Below are 22,975 nucleotides of genomic sequence, written 5' to 3'. Positions count from 1 at the left end.
GTATCTCTTCACACTCTCCTCTGTACCTGTCAGCAACCAAGCTGAATCACTCCTCTATCTAGGGCACTTTCCTGTCCTCATTCTGGAAAAGAAATACCACTCAGATCATGAGAAGACATGGCAAATGTAGACTTGTTGCTCTCCATTTTCAGGATAAGAGAAATTGCCAAAATGACCTTTACATATCTTAGTTTTAAACGTATTTCATCTTGGAGACATTAACCAAATGATTCAGCAATATGAATTCTCTAATACAGGAAGCAACACACTCAGTAATTCTAAGCACTGCTGAAAATGAGGTGACCACTGGAGCACCCCAATTATATCACCTTTCTCCATTGGCTTTAGCTCCCCGGGTGATGTTATATGCCATACATGGCATTCAACTTGCTCCTTGGAATTGCAGGGCAGTGGGGTCCTTCCCATAGATATAAATCTGAATGAAGAGAGTTAATTATTTCATTTTTTCACTCTCAAGATTGTGTTCCTGTTGTAATTATCTTTTTTGCATGCAGAGCGTTTTGCAGTTTTCAAAAGGCTTCATATTATTTTTATACTTAGCTCTTGAAAACAATTTGACAAAGTAGACAAGAGAATCGTAATTACCCTCAAATCCAAACTCCAGATGAGGATTCAGAAGCTTAGAATGGCCATACGACTCATTCAAGATCACGTTCAGTACAAAAGCAGGTCTTTCTCCTAATTTTATGACTTTAGTCTAAATCCTGGGCAGGCATTGATGGGTATGGACACAATCAATACACCATTATTCCCTTAGTCTCTGAGGATCAGATGTGATTGAGGAGTGTTTCCATCTGAAAGACTTCCACTGAAAACTAGAGACCAATTCCACCTACATCCCTACATTGTGAGAGAGTAGAAAGAGGAGGAGAGGATCATTCAATTGTGCAACAAGAATACATGGGTCACAAAAATAATTTAGCTTTTTTCCAGTCACTTTGTTCTCTTTCTTTACTTGTCTGTAGTGAGGGGTTGGCATGAATTGCTTCTAATTAAAGTGTACCGGAACATATGTATACGTATAACTGATTCACTTTGTTATAAAGCAGAAACTAACACACCATTGTAAAGCAATTATACCCCAATAAAGATGTTAAAAAATAATAAATAAAGTGTACCAATTGCAGCTTTCTCCTGCAATTCAGGTGTCAGCTGAGCTCAGCTGATGTTTGGCCTCCCCATCTTCTATGGAATGTTTGGTGCAGTTCCCTAGTTCTTGTGAATACCTGCCTGTTACATCCTGAGACTCTGAGCCTGGGCTTCCACTCTTCTCTCTTGGCTTTTTCTTCTTACTGCTCTGCCGTTCAGAGCAGACTCTTTCCCGATTTCCCCTAAAACCATTTGCATTTGTGTATGTGGCCAGCTTTAAAGGTGTTGGTGGCACAGTGGTTTTAATCAAACAACTTAAAATCGAATATGAACATCCTTGTTTCTGTATTTCTCTAGCCTCTCCCGGCAAGTGGGATTTCTCACTGGTTACCTCTCTCCGTGGGTTTCAGTCCCCTCTCAGGGGGTCCTCTCTCCTGTGCTCATCCTAATCGCAAAACTCCCGTTACCTGCTTATGCAAAGGCCTCCAGACCTGTCCTCCTATAAGGAAAGCTGATTATCCAGGTGTTTTTCGTAAAACAGAGTTTGAAAACTGGCAGCCTGTAGACTGAATTTAGCCTCCACACATGTTTGTTAAAGTGTGAACAAATATTTAGGAATCTAGAGTTTTAAAAAAAATAAAAACAAACTTGGGTTTCTGGTTTTCCATGAAATACAAAATATCTGGCAACTGGGACCATATCTCTGTGGGCAGCTGCTGTTCCATTTGGATAGGACTTTACTCGCAGGTGTGTCACGGTCCCCACCCCCACCCCTGCACCCCGCTTCTGCTCAGTCTCTAGAGGCACTTGAGTTCAAAACTCCTGCTCTAATCAAAGTCAGTTCCTCCCTTACCAGGTGACTCTGACATCTGCTGTTAATATTTTTTTCTCCACTACATAATCTTATAAAAGTGTACTCGAAATGAGAGAAGGGGGTGGTGGTGGTGTAATGAATTGGGAGACTGGGATTGACATATATACACTAATATGTATAAAATAGATAACTAGGGCTTCCCTGGTGGCGCAGTGGTTGAGAGTCTGCCTGCCAATGCAGGGGACACGGGTTCGTGCCCCAGCCCGGGAAGATCCCACATGCCGCGGAGCGGCTGGGCCTGTGAGCCATGGCCGCTGAGCCTGCGCGTCCGGAGCCTGTGCTCCGCAACGGGAGAGGCCACAACGGTGAGAGGCCCGCGTACCACAAAAAAAAAAAAAAAGTAGATAATAGGAACCTGCTGTATAACAAATAAGTAAATAAATAAAATTTTTTAAAAAGTGTACTCGAAATATTCAAAGATGATGATTTACCTAGAATTTTTTAAATATTTGAAAATTTCTTTAGGACTAGGTTCTATCACACCATTTTAAAAAACTGAGTTGTTTCCACATTTTGGATATTATGATTAGTGCTGCTACGAACGTCTATGTACAAGCTTTCATGTGAACACGTGTTTTCAGTTCTTTTGGATAGATACACAGGAGTAAAACTGTAGGGTCATAGGACCATTCTACATTTAGTTTTTTGAGCAACTGCCAAACTGTCTTCCACAGTGGCTGCCCCACTTTACATTCCCATCAGCAATGAATGAGAGTCTGCGTCTCCATGTCCTCATCGATGCTTGATATGTTCTTTTTTTTTCATTATAACAGTCCTACTGGGTGGGAAGTGGTATCTCATTGTGGTATTTATTTGCATTTCCCTGATGGCTAACATCATACCTTTTTTTTTTTTTTTTTTTTTTTTTTTTGTGGTACGTGGGCCTCTCACTGTTGTGGCCTCTCCCGTTGTGGAGCACAGGCTCCGGACGCGCAGGCTCAGCGGCCATGGCTCATGGGTCCAGCCACTCCGTGGCATGTGGGATCTTCCCGGACCGGGGCACGAACCCGTGTCCCCTGCATCGGCAGGCAGACTCTCAACCACTGCACCAACAGGGAAGCCCCATCATACCATTTAAAAATTTTTTTAATTTTAGTAACAATGAAGTTTGCAAACGAATTGAGGAAGTAATTGACAATATAATGGAAACTTTTTCTCTCAGTTTGCTTTAATGTTATTAACTAATTCAAATAATGCCTGGCTTATAAAACTTAACTCTTTGTTGGTGTTTGACTAATGGACTGTTGCCATTCATCATGCCAGAAAAAGACCCCTCCTAATGTACCATATTGCCTCAGAACGGAGTTATTTTTCATATCCCTTATCTTGCAACCTTATCTATTCAGCTATAGTTATACAAATAGTTTTAAATGCCTTCTACTAACGAATTTAATTTTGATGGATGGAGACCCAGTCTCAAACCTACAAAGAGTGTGATGATGAGGGAACCAAAAAAATGAGACGGATGTTTAAGGACAGGCATATTCTGTTTCACCTTTTAACTTTAACTGGAGATAATAAATGAACACCAACAGAAAAGTCCATATGCAAGAATTTTGCTCATGAATTTGGCATACTCATTGGGGTTTTTTTGGTTAATAACAAGCGGTAACTTTTGAATTCATAAATACCTGATATCGAATTTGTAAGTTGATTAAAGTTAGTTTACTTCATCACTTTCTATGCAGAAGTCTATGCCAAACCCTATTAAAAGTTTCATCAGTTTAGGAATTTCTTATCTGAAGGGTCTGTTTGCCCTCTGTCTCTCCATAATTGTCTTCAATAGACTGAACGTGATTAATGGGCTGTTTCATTTTTCAGGATAAAGCTTTTTCCTTTTCCCAGCAATGCTAGCAAATTACTTGATTAATATCAAAAAGCTCTCATTCACACATAACCTTTGAATAAACAAGTTGTGATACTTTTGGCAACATGTGAAGAGGTATTCCTGTAAGTAGGCTATAAAGGAAATTGCCTTTGTAATTAACTATATAAAGAGGGAGCCGATTTTTTGCTTGTTACACATCTTTTTTTTTTCTTCTCTCTTATAAGTGGAGAATGTATAATGAGACTGGGCAAAAGCAGAATGCAGGATCTCTTTCTCTATGCTAGGTTTCCATTTGTATTTCCCTCACCACTGGAAGCCAGGAAGAAAACTGTGAAACATTTATGAAACTTAAATAGGGTTTCTAGTTCATAAATTTTAGGGCTCTTTAGCATTCCGTTAAAGTGCAGCAACAGGAAGTAATCAATCCCTTGTTGACTGATAGATATCCCGTGCCCCCCAAAAAAATTCCTGATATTAATTCTTTAAAAATCAGAGTCTGGATAACAGCTGTTTTCATGGAGCAGAGAAAAGGCCTTTATGAATACGAAAGAATTTTAAATGAAAATGGAGGAAAGTGAAAGGAACTAAAATATGTCCTCATCATACAGTAAATACTTTATATACATCCTATTTCATATAGAAAATTAAAGCTACCCTTTATTGCTGCATTGTTAGTTCCCTATCCAGTAGTCATTTCTCTAATAGTTCAACTGTTAGAACACCAACTTTGTCATAGATTTTTGCCCAGATCCGGTTGATGGGTTATCATTGGTCCAAGCTAGAGGTCAGCAAACTATGGTCTCCTGGGCCAAATCAGTCCCACCATCTGTTTTTATACAGCCTGTGAGCTCAGATTGTTTTGTACATTTTTGAATGGTTGAAAAAAATCAAAAGAATAGTATTTCATCATATGTGAGAGTTATGTCAAATTTCCGTGTCCATAAATAAAGTGCTACTGGAATACAGCACTCAGTCATTTATAGATTGTCTATGGTGGCTAGAATGGCAGGATTGAGTGATTACAGCAGAGACTGTATGGGCTACAAAGCCTAAAATATTTACTATCTGACCTGTTACAGAAAAAGTTTACCAACCCCTCGTCTAAGCGAATTGTGATAGTACTGTCTCTGGCTTTTCCAGGCTCCAGTCCAGCTGGCAGTGCCCATGTGACAATGAAATGCAAGCAGAGGGCTGCTAGGTGGAATTCTGGAAAGGCTTTGCTTTCTTCAGAAAAGGCTGGCATATTAACTGCCCCTTCAGGTCTTGAATAGGAAAGTGAAATCTGAAGGTGAGAGCAGCCATCTTGCAACCATGGGGTGATGAATATAAAAGCCAAAGCCGGCACCTTAGAGCAAAGGAAAAGACCTGAGTTCCTGATAAAATTGTTAAGCAGCTGAATCAAGGCCAATACCTGCTTATTGCCAGACTTCCTGTTATGTGAGAAAAATCACCCCCGTCTGTAAGGCAGTCTTCACTGGGCATTTAGTCACTAGCAGGCAAATGCCTTTCTGACTGACGTGCCCTCTTTCTTTCCTTTAGGCCTAGAACCTATTTGGCCTCAGTTGTATAAGAAGAGTTGTGGGGGCCAGAAGACCCGTCCTGGCATCCGTTCAATAGGCAGGAAGTAGGTAGCCATCTAATCTTTCCACCGGTAAGGTTGCACCTGAATTTGCTCATCCTAACAAACCAGTGTCCTCAGCAGCATTATCTTGGTATTTGGGGAAATGGTTATGAGAACAGTCTATTTCCCTTAGTTACTACAAGTAGCTCACAGCAGAAGGTCGTTTACATTGCTGAGGGTGGTAGCCCCCCTCCCCCTCCCTCCCAGTTAGATAGATGTTCCACCCTCTGTCCTCCCATAAGGTTCAGGTTAGAATGTTATTCCACTCATGACACCATATTCTGAGTATTATGTCAGTTTATTTACTCGGCTCCAAGTGCCTCAAGGGCAGCATCATGTCTTATTCGCTCTGTCACCCTAATCTCTAGCACAGTGCCTCATACATTATAGGTGATGAAGGGGTGAATGGAAGGAAAGTGGGCAGTACTGTTGTCAGATAAAAGAATGCAATGAGGAATAAAACAAATATATTCTTTAATTTATCAGATATTTATTGAGTCTCTATTATATGCCTTTTTCTGGGCAATGGGAATGGATAAATTGATGAATAAAACCAGCATCATTAGAAAAGCTAACATTTACTGAGTGCTTACTAAACGCCAGATACTGTTCTAAGCACTTTATAAGTGTTGGCTTATTTAATTGTAACAAAAATCCTGGTGAAAAACCTGAGGCACAGAAAGGTTAAGTAACTTGCCTCCAATCACACAGTTAAAAGGGATTGAATTAGGACTGGGATTCATGTCCAGTAGGTCTAGTTCCAGGATACTACTTACTTACTTACTTACTACTATACTTTCAAGCTACTTTTCTGATGTATTAGGTGCAGAGAATATAGTGTGAAGGCTACTGCCCTCCATTATGGAATTCCAAAGCAAAATAATATAAGCTACAGTTTGCATGATGGAGATCTAGGTCCAGCCTGCTGGGTTTCAAGTCCTGGCTGCAGCATGAATTTGGCTGGCCAAAATGTTCGTTCACGTTTTTCTGTAAGATGTTGCAGAGAAACCCAAACGAACATTTTGGCCAACCCAATATTTGAGTATGTTAATTAACCTCTCTGTGCCTCAGTTTCCTTATTTGTAAATTCGAATCATAATGATATCTAACTCACAGGTTTGTTGTAGGGATTGCATGAATTAATACATATAAAGTACTGAAGACAGTGCCTGGCATTTTTTTAGCTGTAAAACAACGGCTGGATGTCATTACTGTTGCTGTAGTGGGTAGTTTGGTAATTACTACATTGTAATAATACTAACAATAGCTATTGCTATTGTGATACACTCAGGGGACATGTAGTCAGACCATAAATGATCTCACAAATAATTTTGTATAAAGTGATAAGTAGTGATTAAGTGTTGAACAGGTATATTAGAGTTCTCCCAAGAAACACAACTAGAATGAATAGGATATATTGGCTTATGAGGAGAATTGGCTCACAAGATTGTGGAAGCTGAGAAGTCCCAAGATCTTCTGGAGACTTAGGGGAGCTGATAATACCATCAGCTGGAACAATACCGTTCCAGTCCAAGTCCAAGTTCAAGTCCAAGAACCAGGAGTGTGAAAGGTATAAGTTCCAGTCTGAGTCTGGGTCCAAAGGCAGCAGAATAGTTATGTCCCAGCTTGAAGACAGTCAGGCAGAGAAAGCAGATTCTCCCTTACTGAACCTTTTGTTCTGTTCAGACACTCATGAAGTTCACCCATGGGAGGGCACTGTGTTTTATTCAGTCTATAATCCAAATGTTAATCTCGTGCAGAAACACCCTCAGAGACACATCCAGGATAATGTTTGTCCAAATGTCTGAACACCCCATAGCCCAGTCAAGCTGACATGTAAAATTAGCCATCACAAGTTGTACACACACACACACTCACACTCACACAAATATCCATACCAAAATAAGGAGGAAATACTCATGACAGTACAGTCCATGTTTCTGTAACTGGTCACGTGGTTGTAGCTGATATTATGCCTATCTTCTTCTACCACCGATTCTGTATTTTCTTTGCCTTCAGCAAGTACCTCAGCTGGTCGTGATTCTTTACCTGGTGGAGTGACCCAAACCTTTATTCCTGAAGCTTCTGAGCCATTAGTAGTGCTGCCTGGATTAGGTTGTTGAAGTTTTACATTGATCTTAATCACAGAGCATGGTAATAGTAAGAGACGCCCTACAGGGTCTCCTGTATTCTAGACATGCTCTTCCTTACCTCCATTATAGAATAATAGTCCAATTTCCCTTGATAGTCAGGGTCAATCACCCCAGCCAACACCATAATTCCCTTCTTTACTTGTTGATTCAGAGGCATGAGGAGTATAAAGTGACCAGGTGGCAGTCTTAACTTCCAGTTCAATGGAATTATTGTGTCTCCTGGTAAAAACATTCTTCTCTCTGGATAAGACCTCTAGGCTGGTAGGGCGTAAGGTCAAGAGAGCAGGAACCAAAAACTTTGCCAGTGGGTCACTAGGAGTAATGATGTGTAGTGAATTTCCCATTTTTACCCTTTGATTCCTGGGCTCATGAATCCTGGCTATTGGAGAGACAGCACCATATATTGGATGCTGATTCTGAGCATATACAGCCTTCTGGAGAACCTAGCTGCAGTCCTGCAAGGTATTGCCATCTAGCTGTCACTGTAACTCAGTCTTCAAAAGGCCATTTCACCCATTATCAAACCAGCTGATTCAGGATGACCAGTGAATTACATGAGCATGGGCCCATTGCCAATCTTCACTTGCTGTGAATTGAGTTCCTTGATAAGAAGCAATGTAAAACATGGCAGTAGATAAGGTATTCTATAAGTCCACGGGTGGTGGTTTTGCAGAAGCATTTCAGGGAAAGTAAATCCGTATCCAAAGTAAGTGTGTATTCCAATAAGAAAAAAATGCTGCCCTTATTATGATGCAAGCCATCCAATATGGTCAACCTGCTACAGGTAGCTGGCTGATCACCCTGAGGAATGGTACCATATGGGGGGCTCAGGGTTGGTCTTTTGTGGCTGGCAGATTGGGCACTCAGCAAGGCCATAGCCAGATTGGCTTTGGTGAGTGGAAGTCCATGTTGCTTACACCATGCATGACTTTTATCCTGGCCACCATGGCCACTTTGTTCATGAGCCCATGAGGTGATGACAGGGGTGGCTGGGGAAAGCGGGTGATTCGTACCCACAGAATAGGTCATCTTTTCCCACTTAATTATCAAAATGTTCCTTTGCTAAGTCACCTTTTGGTGAGCATTCACATGGGACACAAATATCTTCACATCTTTGCCCACTCAGAGAGGTCTATCCAAATATTTGTCATCAATTGTCCCCAGATTTCCTTGTCATCAGTTTTCCAATCATATTCCTTCCTGACCATCCAGCCAAACCATTGGCCATAGTCCATGAATTGGTATATAACTGCATGTCTGGCTAATTACCTTTCCAAGCCAAGTGAACATCCGGGTACACTGCCTGAAGCCCTGCCCTCAGCGAGGATTTCCCTTCACCACTGTCCTTCAGGGATGTCCCAGCGAGGAACTGTGATCCTGCAGCGTCCACTTCTAGGAGGTCCCTGCATATTGTGCAGAACCATCTGTAAATCAGGATTCTCTTCCTCTGTCAACTGAATATAGGGAACTCCCCGTGAGGCCATAGATACAGGCTGAGAGAGAAAAGGTGGTGTAGCAGGAGTGGGCACCATGAGAATTTGGGAGGCAAGATAGGTGGCACAATACACTTCTACTTCTTTTCCCCTTGAATTGAAGATGATCCCTGGTGCTGTGTGATCAAGTGGTTAGCTATGTCTATTACACCCACATCAAAGTTATTGCTCATATAAAGACTTTCATTTTACTTTATGGCCACATTCTTTACCAACCTCCTGGATTTTTAAAAATTGTGCTTTGCATTGTGTTAATGTTTACTATGCTGAGGAGACCATATAATGTTGGAAAGACGTGGATAAATTCATCACTGCCTTGGAGAAATATGTCTGATGAACAGGGACGAACAGTCTTGGCTTGAACACATTTCCATTGAGCAGAGAGCAGGATTTTGAGACCTGGAGGCTAGGCCAGGAGAGGAATGGATCCTGAAGGAGAAAGGAGAAGAAGGCTCTATATGCTTCAGCGAAGGCCTGGGAAAGCTGGGAAGACCCAAGCCCGGAGAGTCAGACTTACTCAGCCATCAAGTCCAAGCACTGGAGGTAGAATCAAAAGCCAGCATAAAGAGCCCTAAGTTAGAAACTGGATCCAGCCAAGCGGTGGGTGAAAAGGCCTGAGCAAATCAAGGTGGTTCACGCCATTGCTGTAAAAATTCCTGAAGTGTTCCTGATTACTTCTTGTGGACCTCAGCCTGGCTGTACTTCTCCAGGACATGCAGTGTATGATGTCCATGCAGCACATGATGCTTTAACATATAGAGGAGAGTGAAGTATAGGGCAGAGAGGAGAAGAAGCATCATTTATATTCAAAACATCACATTTTTTAGAGCCCTAAACTATTTCATTTGCTCATGCATTTTTCACTTCTCTATAGGGCTATTTATACTTCATTCATTCATTCCTTACCTATCCCTTAAGTTATGGAGAAGATTTAAAAGGCCCTATGTAACGAAAAGAAATAATTCAATGGAATTAGAAGTGGAGAATTATGAAAAAGAAAACATGAACACAAATGGAAAACTGAAACCAAGTAGCAAGTCAGGGAACCATGTTTGTGTTTAATTCCTCAATATAAATGAAAACCCTCAAGAAAAATATGATGGAAGCCCATCTCATAATATCTTAATGGGTGATACGGTCAAAATGCAGACTAAATTGGGTATTCAAGAGCCGCGATGTCTCATCCCAGCTCCGTCACCCCCTTCCAATCAACGACGAGCCCTCGGTTTCAATTACCTCTCACATAAAACAATAATCATTGCTTAGTGCAAAGAGCCAAGGTTAAGAATCAGCAGTGTCTAAATCTTTCTCTGCCACCTGACCTTAGAAAATTTATTAAACCTTTCAGATCCTCAACTTTTTCATCTGTTCAATGGAAATCATATGGAATTTAGACAATATGTGATGCGTGTAGTAGAACACACCATGACATTTGCAAATGTTCTATCACGGTGGCTGTTTAAAAATAAGGTATCGAAGCAAGTGATCTTGAAGGTCTCATATAGTTTCAAATTCAGATTCTTCGAATTAACTCTTTATCATATGAAATTTTAATAACCATTACTCTTTTATCAGTGTTTGCTAGAAAAATTTATCTGTGAATCACACAACCGATTATATTCTTGGCATAACCACTAGGGAACTCAAGAAAAATAAATGCAAACTGACAGCAAAACTGACTATAAACGTTTGTAAATCCTCATAAAAGAACAGGCTGCAGATGCAAAGCTTTCCTTGGTTTCAAATGAAACTAAGTTTGAAACAAAAATTTATAAACCAAAATGCTGCGGTGTAAAGGAAAAGCACATAAGAGCTCTTTAGCTCTTATGGGAGATGCTTTCTCCCATCGTCTGTTTTGCAAAATACAATAATAATCCTAATAAAGAATTAATTGGAAAGCTACTTTGGATCACAAGGAATTATGACAAAAGGATAACTTTTCCAATGAATGTCATTGAAGTTTATAGGAAGAAAAACCACTTTTTCTAGGGGAGATGCTGGTTTGTGGGGGGATGGGCTAAGGAATACTGGTTCAGAGAGAAGGAGTCTGCAATGAATGGCCTGATAGCTTCTTGGATGCTGCCAGAAGAATAGAAAAGAATTGAAGATGGAATAAAGACAGGATATACCACGTATTAAAGACCTATTTAGTGATCAAAACTGCATCAGAAGCTTCACTTTGATTTCTTACTTAAGCCTTACAATATCCTAAAAGGGTAGTTCAGTTCTTTTTAATCTAGTAGGAGGGAATCAAGATTACAAGAATTACAAGGATTGAGTAACTGCCCAGGATTCAACTGGTGGTAGATAAGCGATAAACCATGATTAGAAAATGAGCTTGTCTGACTATAAAACTTATGCCGTTTCCCCTCTGCCAGGCCGAGAGAAGGTTTCTCTTGGGAAGCCAGCTGCAAACCTATTTCAGCCGGGCTGGACTACTATTTATCACCACCACAGTAGCTGCCATCCTCATGATTGGGATACAAAGCATGTAGCTGACCAAGCGCAGGGAATAGTGTACATCTGTTCCTTTATCTCCTTGGGGGGTGCCGAGGAGGGAAGCAGCAGAGGTGAAAACCATCTGAGGCAGGGCACAAGGGTGCCTGTGGATGGCATCTTACCATTCCTTTCTCTCAACTTCTCTGAAGAGAGGGGAGAGGTTACTGATAACAATAATGTTAAAAATATCTTTACACAAACAGTATTTTTATTATTCATAGAGAACGTCCGAATATATATGGAATGTATCCACATTATTATATATATTTATATATATTATTTATGTACACATTATTTTATTTATATGAAATACCTTATTTTATATATGAATATATATAATATATATAAATATTCATATATAAAATAATGTGTATATATTATTCATATACATTATTATATACATACGCTATTCTATTCCTCTTCATGGCCATAATTTGTAGTTATGAAGAGGATATGAAAACAGAGAAATCTGAAGTCTAAAGTGCTAGCAAGTGACAGACACAAACACAAACCCAGGTCACCTAACTACCTTCTGTTACAATCCCAGCACTCACTAGAAGATGTCTGCCTGTTTTAATATAATTTGCCATTTTCACAGGGCAATTGCAAAGCTGACTTCCTATTTGAAATTAAGATTCTTTACTTCCTCAGAAGAAAGCTTCTATATACAAAATATAATGGCATAGTAATGAGCTCCCCTGAGTGTATCAACCCTCTATGCCCACCCTCAAATATTACCCCTCTTTTGCTTCCTGTAGTGTCCAAAGTAAAAATCAACAGGAATAGTTGGTGGCTGGGAGAGCATAGAAATTGGAAGTTCAAAACAGTTGAATAACGTATAGGAATAAGTCCTTTTGAATGGTGAAATCTTGGTTTAGAAATACTTCCTTTTTGGAAGAGATGCTAGGGTGGGGAGAAGGACCCTGTTATTTAGAGACAGACTGGGGACTATGAACAATCTCTCCTTTTCAGTTTCTTGTCTTTGAAAATGTGTGATGCTGCTAAAATAATTCTCAGCCAGTTGAATATCCATTGAACAAAAAACATAGATGACATTTTTTTAGATGAAGCCTCTCTGTTTCGTGCTAATTATATCTGACCACCGATATCTTGAGAGCAGTGCAAGGTATTCATGGGCGGTGTATCAGAAGTTTGGTGTAAGAAATAATTTCTATCCACCTTGTATTTGCTGACAACAGATGAGAACACAAACACAATAGGAAAATTCCTTTGGGGACTCCTGATCAATCATGTAGTAAAATGTGGGATTTGTGTACAATAATTTATTCATGTTTATTTCTTTGTTGAAGAATATTAAACGTAAAAAATTGGAACATCAACGCAGTTCATCTTAGATGTTCAAAATTATAGAAGTGGAGAGAAGAAAACATCTATGGCAATGATTCTGAACTAGTACTGAATCTGAAACATTGCTTGATCTCAAATTACATCTTTTAAATCAACTTGGGAAATGACATAGCCATATTTAATTCCCCCGAGAAGAATAGTTCAGTTCCAACCATCTGCTAAATTAAGCAGCAGTGATTATAATGAACATTTACAACAGGCCTGATACAAAAGGGGATAATAACTTTATGCATAAGACAAAGTCCTGGGAGGCTACTGCAATCTCAAAGATGAAGATGGAAATTAGGAGAACAGATTTTACAGTGTACTGGAACTCTAGGAGTGGTGAAGGTCAAAGTGCAACATCACATTTCCTTAAATTTTTATTTCATTTTAGGAAAAATGGTCACCAAAGTCTATCAAACTACCAGTTTTCCAGATTTTTCTTTTACCATGTCTCATCAGATCACTAGTTTTTCTTTTTCCTGGTGGTAATGGAGATTTTGTTTTCTTGTTTATTGTCCCTTCCTCTGTGCAGGTACAAAAGTTTTCAGCATAACTTCTAACAAATGTAAGAAGACCAAAAAATTAAAATAGCTGGTCTCCTAAGGACCAATAACCCTGGAAGATGTGTCATTAATGAGTCTAGCCGTTTTCTTCTTTGGTCCTTGAATGGATGTTCAATGTTTCTGCAATTTTCTGGCAGTGTTTATTTACGCGTGCAGGTCCACACACATTTTCCATGAAACTAGTTGCCTCAGACTAGTATTATTGAGGTGAAATAGTAATAATAATAATAAGTTTTTCAGCCTTGCCTGCCCTGGAATGTTGCCTATGTTTATTCTTCAACCGGAGAAACTGTTTTCATAGCACAGGATCACATTATTAAATATTAGCAGGGACTCCTCATCAAAAAAGAAAAAAAAAAAATTGTATTTGCACGTGGCTCCAAGTTCACAGAAAATAAAATGCCTTAGAAGTTCTTTTTCCTCCAGATGCCAACAGAGCTAATATGATAGGGGCACTAAGGCATCTGGGAGAGAGCTAAGTGATGTTTTAGATTTTCAAAGACATAGTTCTGATTGTGTTGCTGCCTCCACCACAGACAGGATTTGAAAGCTTGAGAACAGGGGAACCTCCCTCTCCTTCCTCACGCACACGCCCACTGCCGTGGAAGATATGAGTCTTCCCAACAGTCTCACTCATGAAATGCCTTCCCTGAACTTTACAGTCTATGGAACAAAGAGGTCTGGAAATTGATTAAAGGCACTAATTATTGTAGTTGCATTTAGAGGTGCGATTGACAGGGCAGATCCCAGGGAAAACACAAATAGTCTCTCCTACTCTAGCAACTGCTCGTATGTTCATTTACTAGAATTAAGCATGTTCAGATTACATGATGCAAATAATATTCAGTTTAGGAATACTAGTGAGGTTAATATACACAGAGGTCTTAAAGGGCCTTTCTTTTTTTTATATCACTAATTTTACCTAGCAGTCTTTAACAAGGCTTTCTTCTTTCTTAATGCCATTTTGTAGGGATATTGGGATGATTCATTTCAAATAATATTGAACTCTGTGAAACCCAAAGACCCATGAGAAGATGTTTGCCCATCACCCATTCATTTATCCATCCATCCATCCATCCATCCATCCATTTATCCATCCATCTATACATCCATACATCCATCCCCTAAACATTTATTCACTCATCATATATTTCTTGAATCACTACCATGTTTCAGGCACATACTGAGCAAGAAAGATATAGTTTCTGCCCTCATGTGGCTTATATTCAAAATAGAAAAGACAGCATATTGAAAAGAATGATTGATCGGGTATTTTTGAGAGACACTGTGTTAGGTTTGGCAAAGAGGCAAAGATTTCCCTCGGATGTCACTCCCAAGGACTTAATATCCTAGGTACATGGCCTCCTAGCCTTTGTAAAGTTTCCCACGTTCCAGTAGTGACTCTGAGGCAGAAGTCTCCAGACCCGAGAGGCCACATGGGCTAGTCCAGCTGATGTCTCTGTGGTAACCAGGGAGGACAGATGCCAGACTTAACGATAAGCAGGAGTGGCGAGAAGAGAGAAGTGCCCAGTGAAAATGCTGGCAGTGTGCCAAAGCCACACAGATGATCACTATTTTTGCAGAAAGGTACAGTATGCCTCACGTGAGAAATGTTAAACTGAATACAATTCCGCTTGCTTAAATGGCAGGGGACAAGGATTTTTACCTGCTCTTAGTGAGGCTAACTAGAGAAGCAGTGAATGCACGTCAGCTGGAGAGGAGGAAATAGGTGACACGCTGATTCTGGATCACCCTCACCTCTAGAGGCCACAGCCCTCTGGGGGTTTGGCTTCCTCCCTGGGCCATCACAAGGAAGTGCTTGTAGGATCCACAAACTTCTCTTCACTCCCCAGTCTGTGGGTTCTCTCCCTGCCTCTCCCACCCTGTGGTTGCAAGTGCTGCTCTGGAAGACAGCAATACAATCGCAAGTTAGCAAGCATGTACAATCTGCTTTAATGTCTGTAGACTAAAATTTGTCTTTCTACCTCAGCCTTCCCCATAGGTGCTCCATGTTGAACTAGCTCTTCAATTTTGAGGCAATATTTGCACTGTCTTGAAGAAGAACCAGGTTCATAGCTGAGTGCATCTTCTGGAAATGAATGCATTCAGTGAATTATTTATCGAGACTCTTGGGTATATTACTGCTGCCTTGACAATAGCTTTGGGTTTTGAGTGAATTATGGGGTCTAGGGTACTGGCCCCAGAGAATGTCTTAGGAGGTCAGGAAAGTAATATGTTTTATAACATCACTAAGGTACTGCAAGAGGTGTGAGAGAACTGGTGGATTTAAAGAGTTGCTTCTTCAGACAGCTTACGTTTTCATTTTCTATGCCAGGTTTATGTCAAAAATGATATTTTGGCAGTGAAATAACAGAATAACTAAAGCAACTAGGCAAAATGTGGGAATTCAGTCAATTCAGTGATTTAGGATCAGGTAGACAAAATAACTCATTTTTAAAAAATAATTTTTGAAGGGAAAGATATTTCTGGATGTTTTATTCAACTCTGCACGTATACATAGCATAAATAAGGATTTTCTTAGGAAGTAGATGACTTGCAGCAACTGATCAGGTACAAAGTTAAAAACAGATGTTTTATTGAAAGCCATAGATTGTTTGCAAACTTGAACTCTCTTTGCCTTAGATCTGCCCTTACTTAAAGACCTAACACACTTTATATTTCTGTATTTTAGATAAAACTAATAGCGTAGACCTACGATTTCCAGCTCTGCCACGTCACATAGAATTATGAAAATATTTCACTTATCTAGTCTTCATTTTGTGATCCAGTGACAAAATAATCAAGTGTTTGTGTGATAGAGCAGCAATAATAATAAGAGTTCTTTGTTTCTATGATTCTGCCCCTACTCACTCCGTGATAAATTGATACCTTCTCGCAAGGGCTTGTAACTGTAGAGCTCCTGACTAAGACACGACATTCTGCCATTCTGGTCACTTCTCTGATCCTCCCAATGATGTCTCCTGTCCCTCAAAAGTCTAGTGTTTGGTTCCACATCTGGTTGGTCTTGCTTGTGGCTCAGACCATTGTGTGTCCCATTCTTTTTTTTTTTTTTTATGCGGTACACAGGCTTCTCACTGTTGTGGCCTCTTCCGTTGCGGAGCACAGGCTCCAGATGCGCAGGCTCAGCGGCCGTGGCTCACGGGCCCAGCCGCTCCGCGGCATGTGGGATCTTCCCAGACCGGGGCTCGAACCCGTATCCCCTGCATTGGCAGGCGGACTCTCAACCACTGCGCCACCAGGGAAGCCCGTGTGTCCCATTCTTGTTCCATCCTGCACCAACTATCACACCAGATGTGGAAAGTTGACTTAACATCAACCTGAACCACATGTATTCATATGGGCCCCAAGGTCTTGCTGCTTTATGCCCTCAGTATCTCACAGGTCTGTGGCAAAGTGATTCTCATTTTATTATTATTTTTTTTTAATTTCATGCCCCTTGCCCTAGATCTCCACAGCTCTATTGAGGCTTGGGAGCTGGTCTGGAGCATCCCGCATACCCTGCCTAACACTGGTTCTCTGACACTTTCATTCTCCAGTGACTATTGATTCAACATGTATGTGTTTAGCATTGTGCTGGGTGCTGGAAATAGAGTTTTGAGCAAGACAGACACAGTTTCTGTCCTAAGGGGGCTTAGAGTCTAATGTGGGTGATAGGTGCAAACAAGTAAATCAATCAATAAATTATTGTTTAAAGATAGATATTGAAGAAATAATTACAAATGTAAGGGATGTTGCAAAATGGGAAGTAAAGAGTGGTATGAAAGGGTATATTGAGGGGAAATTAAACAGCCTCAGAGGGTCAGGAAAGGGTTCCTGAGGAAGTAACATTTAAGCTGAGATCTGAGAGCTGAGAAGGAATTAAATAAGTAAGTGACCGTGGGAAAAATTGGAGGAAAAGCAATGGTGCCTCAAGCCATGTTCAAAAATGATATTCTGGCAGTGAAATAATTAACAGAATAACTAAAACAACTAGCTAAAATGTGGGAATTCAGTATATTCAGTGATTTAGGATCAGGAAAATGTGTGAAGACCCTGCATTCCCAGAGATCCAACTCCATTTGAAGAGGTCAAATGAGAGCACTGTGTTTTCTTTAACGAGGCTGGAAATACCAATGAAAACCAGATCAAGGGGGGCCTTGTAAGTCACAGTAAAAGGCTTAACTTTTATTCTAAGATAATGAGAAACACTGAAAGCTTGATTTAAAATATTTTAAATTATTAAATATTGTAAAATGACAATGTAAAAAAATAATACATTAAATACCTCTGTAGTCATCATCGAGCGTAGTATTTTGCATTTGCCTCACAGGGTTTGAAGAAATAAAATATTTCACTTCAGCTAAAATCCCAGACTCATGTCCCTTCTTCCTCCCTGTCTTTCCAGATAACCACTATCCTGAAGTTGGAGTATATCAGTCCTATGTAATGATGTAGTATCTAGTGAAGCTCAAAAAGTGCGATCCCCATGACCTTGCATTTGTCTTTTAGGTATCTATTTTAGAGACCTCACATATATGCACAAGAGACATTTTCAAGAAACTTAATCACAGCATTTTTTATTACAGTGAAAAAGTGGGACTAACATAATAGTCCTCAGTAGAGGGGTAGATAAAGAAACCCTGGTTTAGTCATACAGTGGAACCCTGTTCATGAGTTGAAAAAAAGTGCCTTGGAGCTTATGAATTGTTGAGGATAACATTTAAAAAATAAGATGTTTAGTTAAAAAGGCACGTTCCAAAGGAATATCTAGGATATAGTTCATGTATAAAAAATTTAAATACATAAATAAAATGGTATCTATTATTTATGGAAGCAAATATATATAGTAAAAATGTAAAAAAACATTCAAGCTTCTAAGCAGGGAGATATACAGTAGAAATTGCATTTTATAAGCTCAGTCTGGCTTCAGTTTTAAGAATGCAATCACAAGGGTATACCAGTAGAGTATATTACAATATATTACTCTATTATATATATTATAGAGTATATTACAATATATTACTCTATTATAGTCGAGTAGTTGAACAATAACTGGAACTTTGATTAGGGAGCAATGTAGACAGATTCTAGAGCTATTAGAAGGTAGAATTTTTAGGATACATGTTTGGCTATGAGGGTGTGAAGGGTGGAAAGGAGGCAAATGACTTTTGAGTTTCTGGCTTGAATAACTTGGTCACTTGTGCTTCTATTTACTGATGCAGGGAACAAGGATTGCATTGACAGCTCTGGGAATGAGTGGAGGTAATAAATGCAGTGTTTGAAAAGTGAATTTGGGTTGCTTTCTTCAACTAGAGAAGTCAGGGATAGATGGGAAATGGACCTGATGGTCAATAGAGAATTCTGAAATGGAGATAAAGTTTGAGGAGGTCATTCAATTTGTAAGAGTAGGTAGAATTGATTAGACACACAGGATGAGAAGAAAATATGGCCTAGGACTGAGTCCTGAGAGACATTAAAATGTACTGCTGTCAATGGAGGCAGAGAGGGAGAGGCCATAGAAATACGGGGGGAAAAGAGATGGGAGAGAATATGGAATCAGAGAAGCCAAGGAAGCAAATTATTTCCAGAAAAAGGGAGCAGCTAACAATTTTGAATGCTGATGATACTTCAAGCAAGAGAAGGGGTGAAAAGTTGGATTTGGGGATTTGCTGTCTTGAATTTTGCTCTATAGAAGTCATTAGTGATATAAAAGTGAGCATATTCAGAAGAATGGTTGGGCTGAAAGCCATTTGGGGTGGGTTGAGAAGTAAATGGAGGAGTAGAAGTGGAGATAAGCAAGAGGAAGCGACATCTTATATGAGTAGTTTGGGAAGGAAAGGACAACCGTGGGTAAGAACTGGGGGACTAGGAAGCTAGGGTGAAAGGAATAACTGTTTTGTTTTTGTACATTTGTTTCTTTAAGATGAGGCAAATTTGAACGTGTTTAAATGCTGCTGGGAAGGATTCAGTAAGGAGGAAGAGACTGAAGATATAGAAAAAAGAGAAGATAACCAATGGGTGAGTTTCCCCAAAGAAGGTGAAATTCAAAGCATTCTACAATGATTTATTGTTGAATTAATTGATGCATGAATAGGAAGAAGGATGTCGTTTCTCCAGAAACAGCAGTAAAGCATAAAAAAATGGCCGTGGTCATCAATAGGTTTACTGATTTGGGTAGCAGTGAGCCGAGGGTTTTGATACCTGATCGCTTTTGTTATCTCTCTGAGGTGGGAAGTGAAACCATCTGCCAAGAGAAAGGAGAGGGGTAGGACATGGAGGTTTTAGGAGAGCAGAGTTTGCAATAGTTGTGGAGTGTTGGAATGAATTCTGGATCAGGAAACAACGTAGGATTTCTGTCACTTTTTAGTTCCAAGTTGAGGTTGGAAATTGTGAATTCATGGTGGTGCAAATGTTCTTGGACCACACTTGTGTATCTACGCTCTCTTCCCTTTGGATTAATTCTTTCACAAGAGTCTCCTCATTTCTTCCTACAGACAGACTCCCATTCCAGGTGTGCCACACATGTCTGAATTTGCAGTCAATGTAAGGCATAGGTCAGTTTCAAGGAGCCAATGCTGTTTTCTTAAACTATGTCCAGCATATTTGAAAGAACCTTATACAGTGGCAACATTCTAAGGCTTAGCTATCTAAAACTGTGTCAGAAGCATTCATGGACTCCCAAATTTGTTGGGTTTTTAAGCCCTGAAGGAAGAATTGGGTATTTAACATTTTAGCTCTCTATAAATGACAATGTGAGAACAAAGAGTTCCATTTTTCACGGACAATTTATATAGTCTGTGACACAGGTTTCATCAACCCTGGACTGGAAATACAGAACCTGTGGTGTGCCTTCTTAAGTATGGCAGTGTTTATGTTATGCAAATTTTTATCGTTGTTGTCATTTGGTCATAGTCTTAGTATGGGAAAATGTCATAAGTATTCAGAAGTCTGGGAACACTACAGAATATTCTCGTATGGTTACTGTGGTCTGATTGAGTCAGCAGCATATTGACACACATTCGCTTTTCCATAGATTCAAAAGAACCAATGTTTTCTTTTCATAAGTGACCTCATCTTCCATCGTAAACGTCTCTACTCTAAGGCCTGGTGAGAGAATTCCTTGGAAACCAAAGAACATTCAGTCATTTAATGTGTATGTGGGTGTTTTTCTCTTTAATTTATGAAGTCCTTTGAGCGAGTAAGTTAAAAAGTGGTGTGCTGGTATTCCACAGTTTGTCATTTTTGAGGCGAGTTTATTTCATTAGCAAGTCTATAATTTAAACAGTGTTCGTGATCGTCTATGAAACTTTTACTTATATCTATGCCATGCAAACTGGTTGAACCGTTTTCACGTGATTTTGATCAGAAGGGTATAGAGCAGTAGAATGATCACCAGTTGTGGAATAAGAACTCTTGGGTTCCACTTCTAACTCTGCTCCTAACAAATATAATCTGGAGTAACTCTTTATCTGAGCTCCAGTTTCCTGACCTGTGAAAAGAGGAGTTTTATTAGGTGATTTTTTACAATATTTTCTAGATCTTCATCTCAGTTTTAGAAGTTGACACAGCTGTTTGGCAGCATGAAAATAAAAAGGCTAAACATTATTAATTCTTATATGGTACAATCAAAAATGTGCATGTTCAAGCCTGGGGTTTAAGTTCATAGGATTTATTCGTTCATGCATATTTTTTAACAGCTTTATTGGAGTATAATTGCTTCACAAGGGTGTATTAGTTTGTGTTTTATAACAAAGTGAATCAGCTATACATATACATATATCCCCCTCTTGCGTCTCCCTCCCTCCCACCCTCCCTATCCCACCCCTCTAGGTGGTCACAAAGCAGCGAGCTGATCTCCCTGTGCTATGCGGCTGCTTCCCACTAGCTATCTATTTTACATTTGGTAGTGTATATATGTCCATGCCACTCTCTCACTTGGTCCCAGCTTACCCTTCCCCCTCCCTGTGTCCTCAAATCCATTCTCTACATCTACATCTTTATTCCTGTCTTGTCCCTAGGTTCTTCATAAAGTTTTTTTTTTAGACTCCATATATATGTGTTAACATACAGTATTCATTTTTCTCTTTCTGACTTACTTCACTCTGTATGACAGACTCTAGGTCCATCCACCTCACTACAAATAACTCAATTTTGTTTCTTTTTATGGCTGAGTAATATTCCATTGTATATATGTGCCACATCTTCTTTATCCATTCATCTGTTGATGGACATTTAGGTTGCTTCCATGTCCTGGCTATTGTAAGTAGAGCTGCAATGAACATTTTGGTACATGATTCTTTTTGAATTATGGTTTTCTCAGGGTATATGCCCAGTAGTGGGATTGCTGTGTCACATGGTAGTTCTATTTGTAGTTTTTTAAGGAACCTCCATACTGTTCTCCATAGTGGCTGTATCAATTTACATTCCCACCAGCAGTGCAAGAGGGTTCCCTTTTCTCCACCCCCTGTCCAGCATTTATTGTTTGTAGATTTTTTGATGATGGCCATTCTGACAGTGTGAGGTGATACCTCATTGTAGTTTTGATTTGCATTTCTCTGATGATTAGTGATGTTGAGCATCCTTTCATTCATGAGTATTTTTATTCAACAATGAGCATCAGAAATGTGGTGGACAATGATGAATAAGAAACATGCCGGTCCTCAGGGGGTTCACATTGATGCATGGTATGGATATGCCAGCAGGTTATCGGAACAAATATGGTAAGTGATCCTGCTGTAATGTCTACATAATGTTCAGAACTTTCAATCCCCATGGATACCACTCTGGTCCAAGCTACCATTATGTCAATACCTCGTCTAGACTGTTGTAAGAACCTCCTTATTGCTCTCCTTACTTCCATTCCTGTCCCACTCCAACTTATTCTCAAAAGGCAGCAAAAATCAACATATTAAAAATATAAATTTAGTCATGGCACTTCCATTCTTGGACCCTCCACTGACTTCCCATTGTATCTCAAATGAAATCCAAGAATTGGCACGATCTGCCCCTCCCTACATCTCCAACCTCATCATGGTGCTTTACCTCTTGGTCCTAACAGTCAGCCATGCTGGGTCAAGTTCTCATACCTCAGGTTTCAACTCGGAGATCTTCATCTCAGAATGACTTCTGTTACCATCTAAATAGATTGTACATCCTCATTTCTTTTTCTGTTTCACTACCACTTGCTCTTATTTTTCACAGCACTTACAGCAACATTTAATTTGATTATATTTTATTCCCTTATTTATTGTTTAACTTGCCCACTAGAATGACCTCTCCATACGGGACAGGAATTTGTCAGTTTTACTCACTTAGCATCTAGCATAGTCCTTATTATCTAGCAGAGAGTGACCCTGTGATTCAAGCAAATCCATTGGTATAAGAATTTCAGTGGGTCTGCATGTAATAACTGCTCAGTTTAGCTCTTAGCTCTACCTATGTCTTCAATAGGAATCAGATAGTATTTTTCAGTTACTTTCTG

The 22,975-nt window shown here is 39.7% G+C and overlaps 1 protein-coding gene across 5 annotated transcripts in view; it reads left to right on the top strand.

Annotated features, from left to right (window-relative positions):
- Positions 1 to 22,975, top strand: part of TMTC2 (transmembrane O-mannosyltransferase targeting cadherins 2) — an 859,721-nt gene that overhangs the window by 404,652 nt on the left and 432,094 nt on the right. For 3 of the 5 annotated variants that reach the window (XR_013830420.1, XR_013830421.1, XM_079936321.1), the window contains exons 13-14: positions 18,717 to 18,756; positions 19,418 to 19,512. Coding sequence is in view for 2 of the 5 variants with exons in the window: in XM_079936321.1 (XP_079792447.1) it covers positions 18,717 to 18,756; positions 19,418 to 19,512 (135 nt within the window). In the remaining 3 variants the exon portion in view is untranslated. Of the gene's footprint in view, positions 1 to 18,716; positions 18,757 to 19,417; positions 19,513 to 22,975 lie in introns of those variants that run through there. The other 2 variants (XR_013830422.1, XM_079936322.1) reach the window with 2 other exon arrangements.

This window comes from Stenella coeruleoalba, assembly GCF_951394435.1.
Source record: "Stenella coeruleoalba genome assembly, chromosome: 11".
Lineage (NCBI taxonomy): Eukaryota > Metazoa > Chordata > Mammalia > Artiodactyla > Delphinidae > Stenella > Stenella coeruleoalba.
The sequence above is the reverse complement of the archived record's forward strand: the minus strand, read 5'-3'. Positions and strand labels throughout refer to the sequence as shown.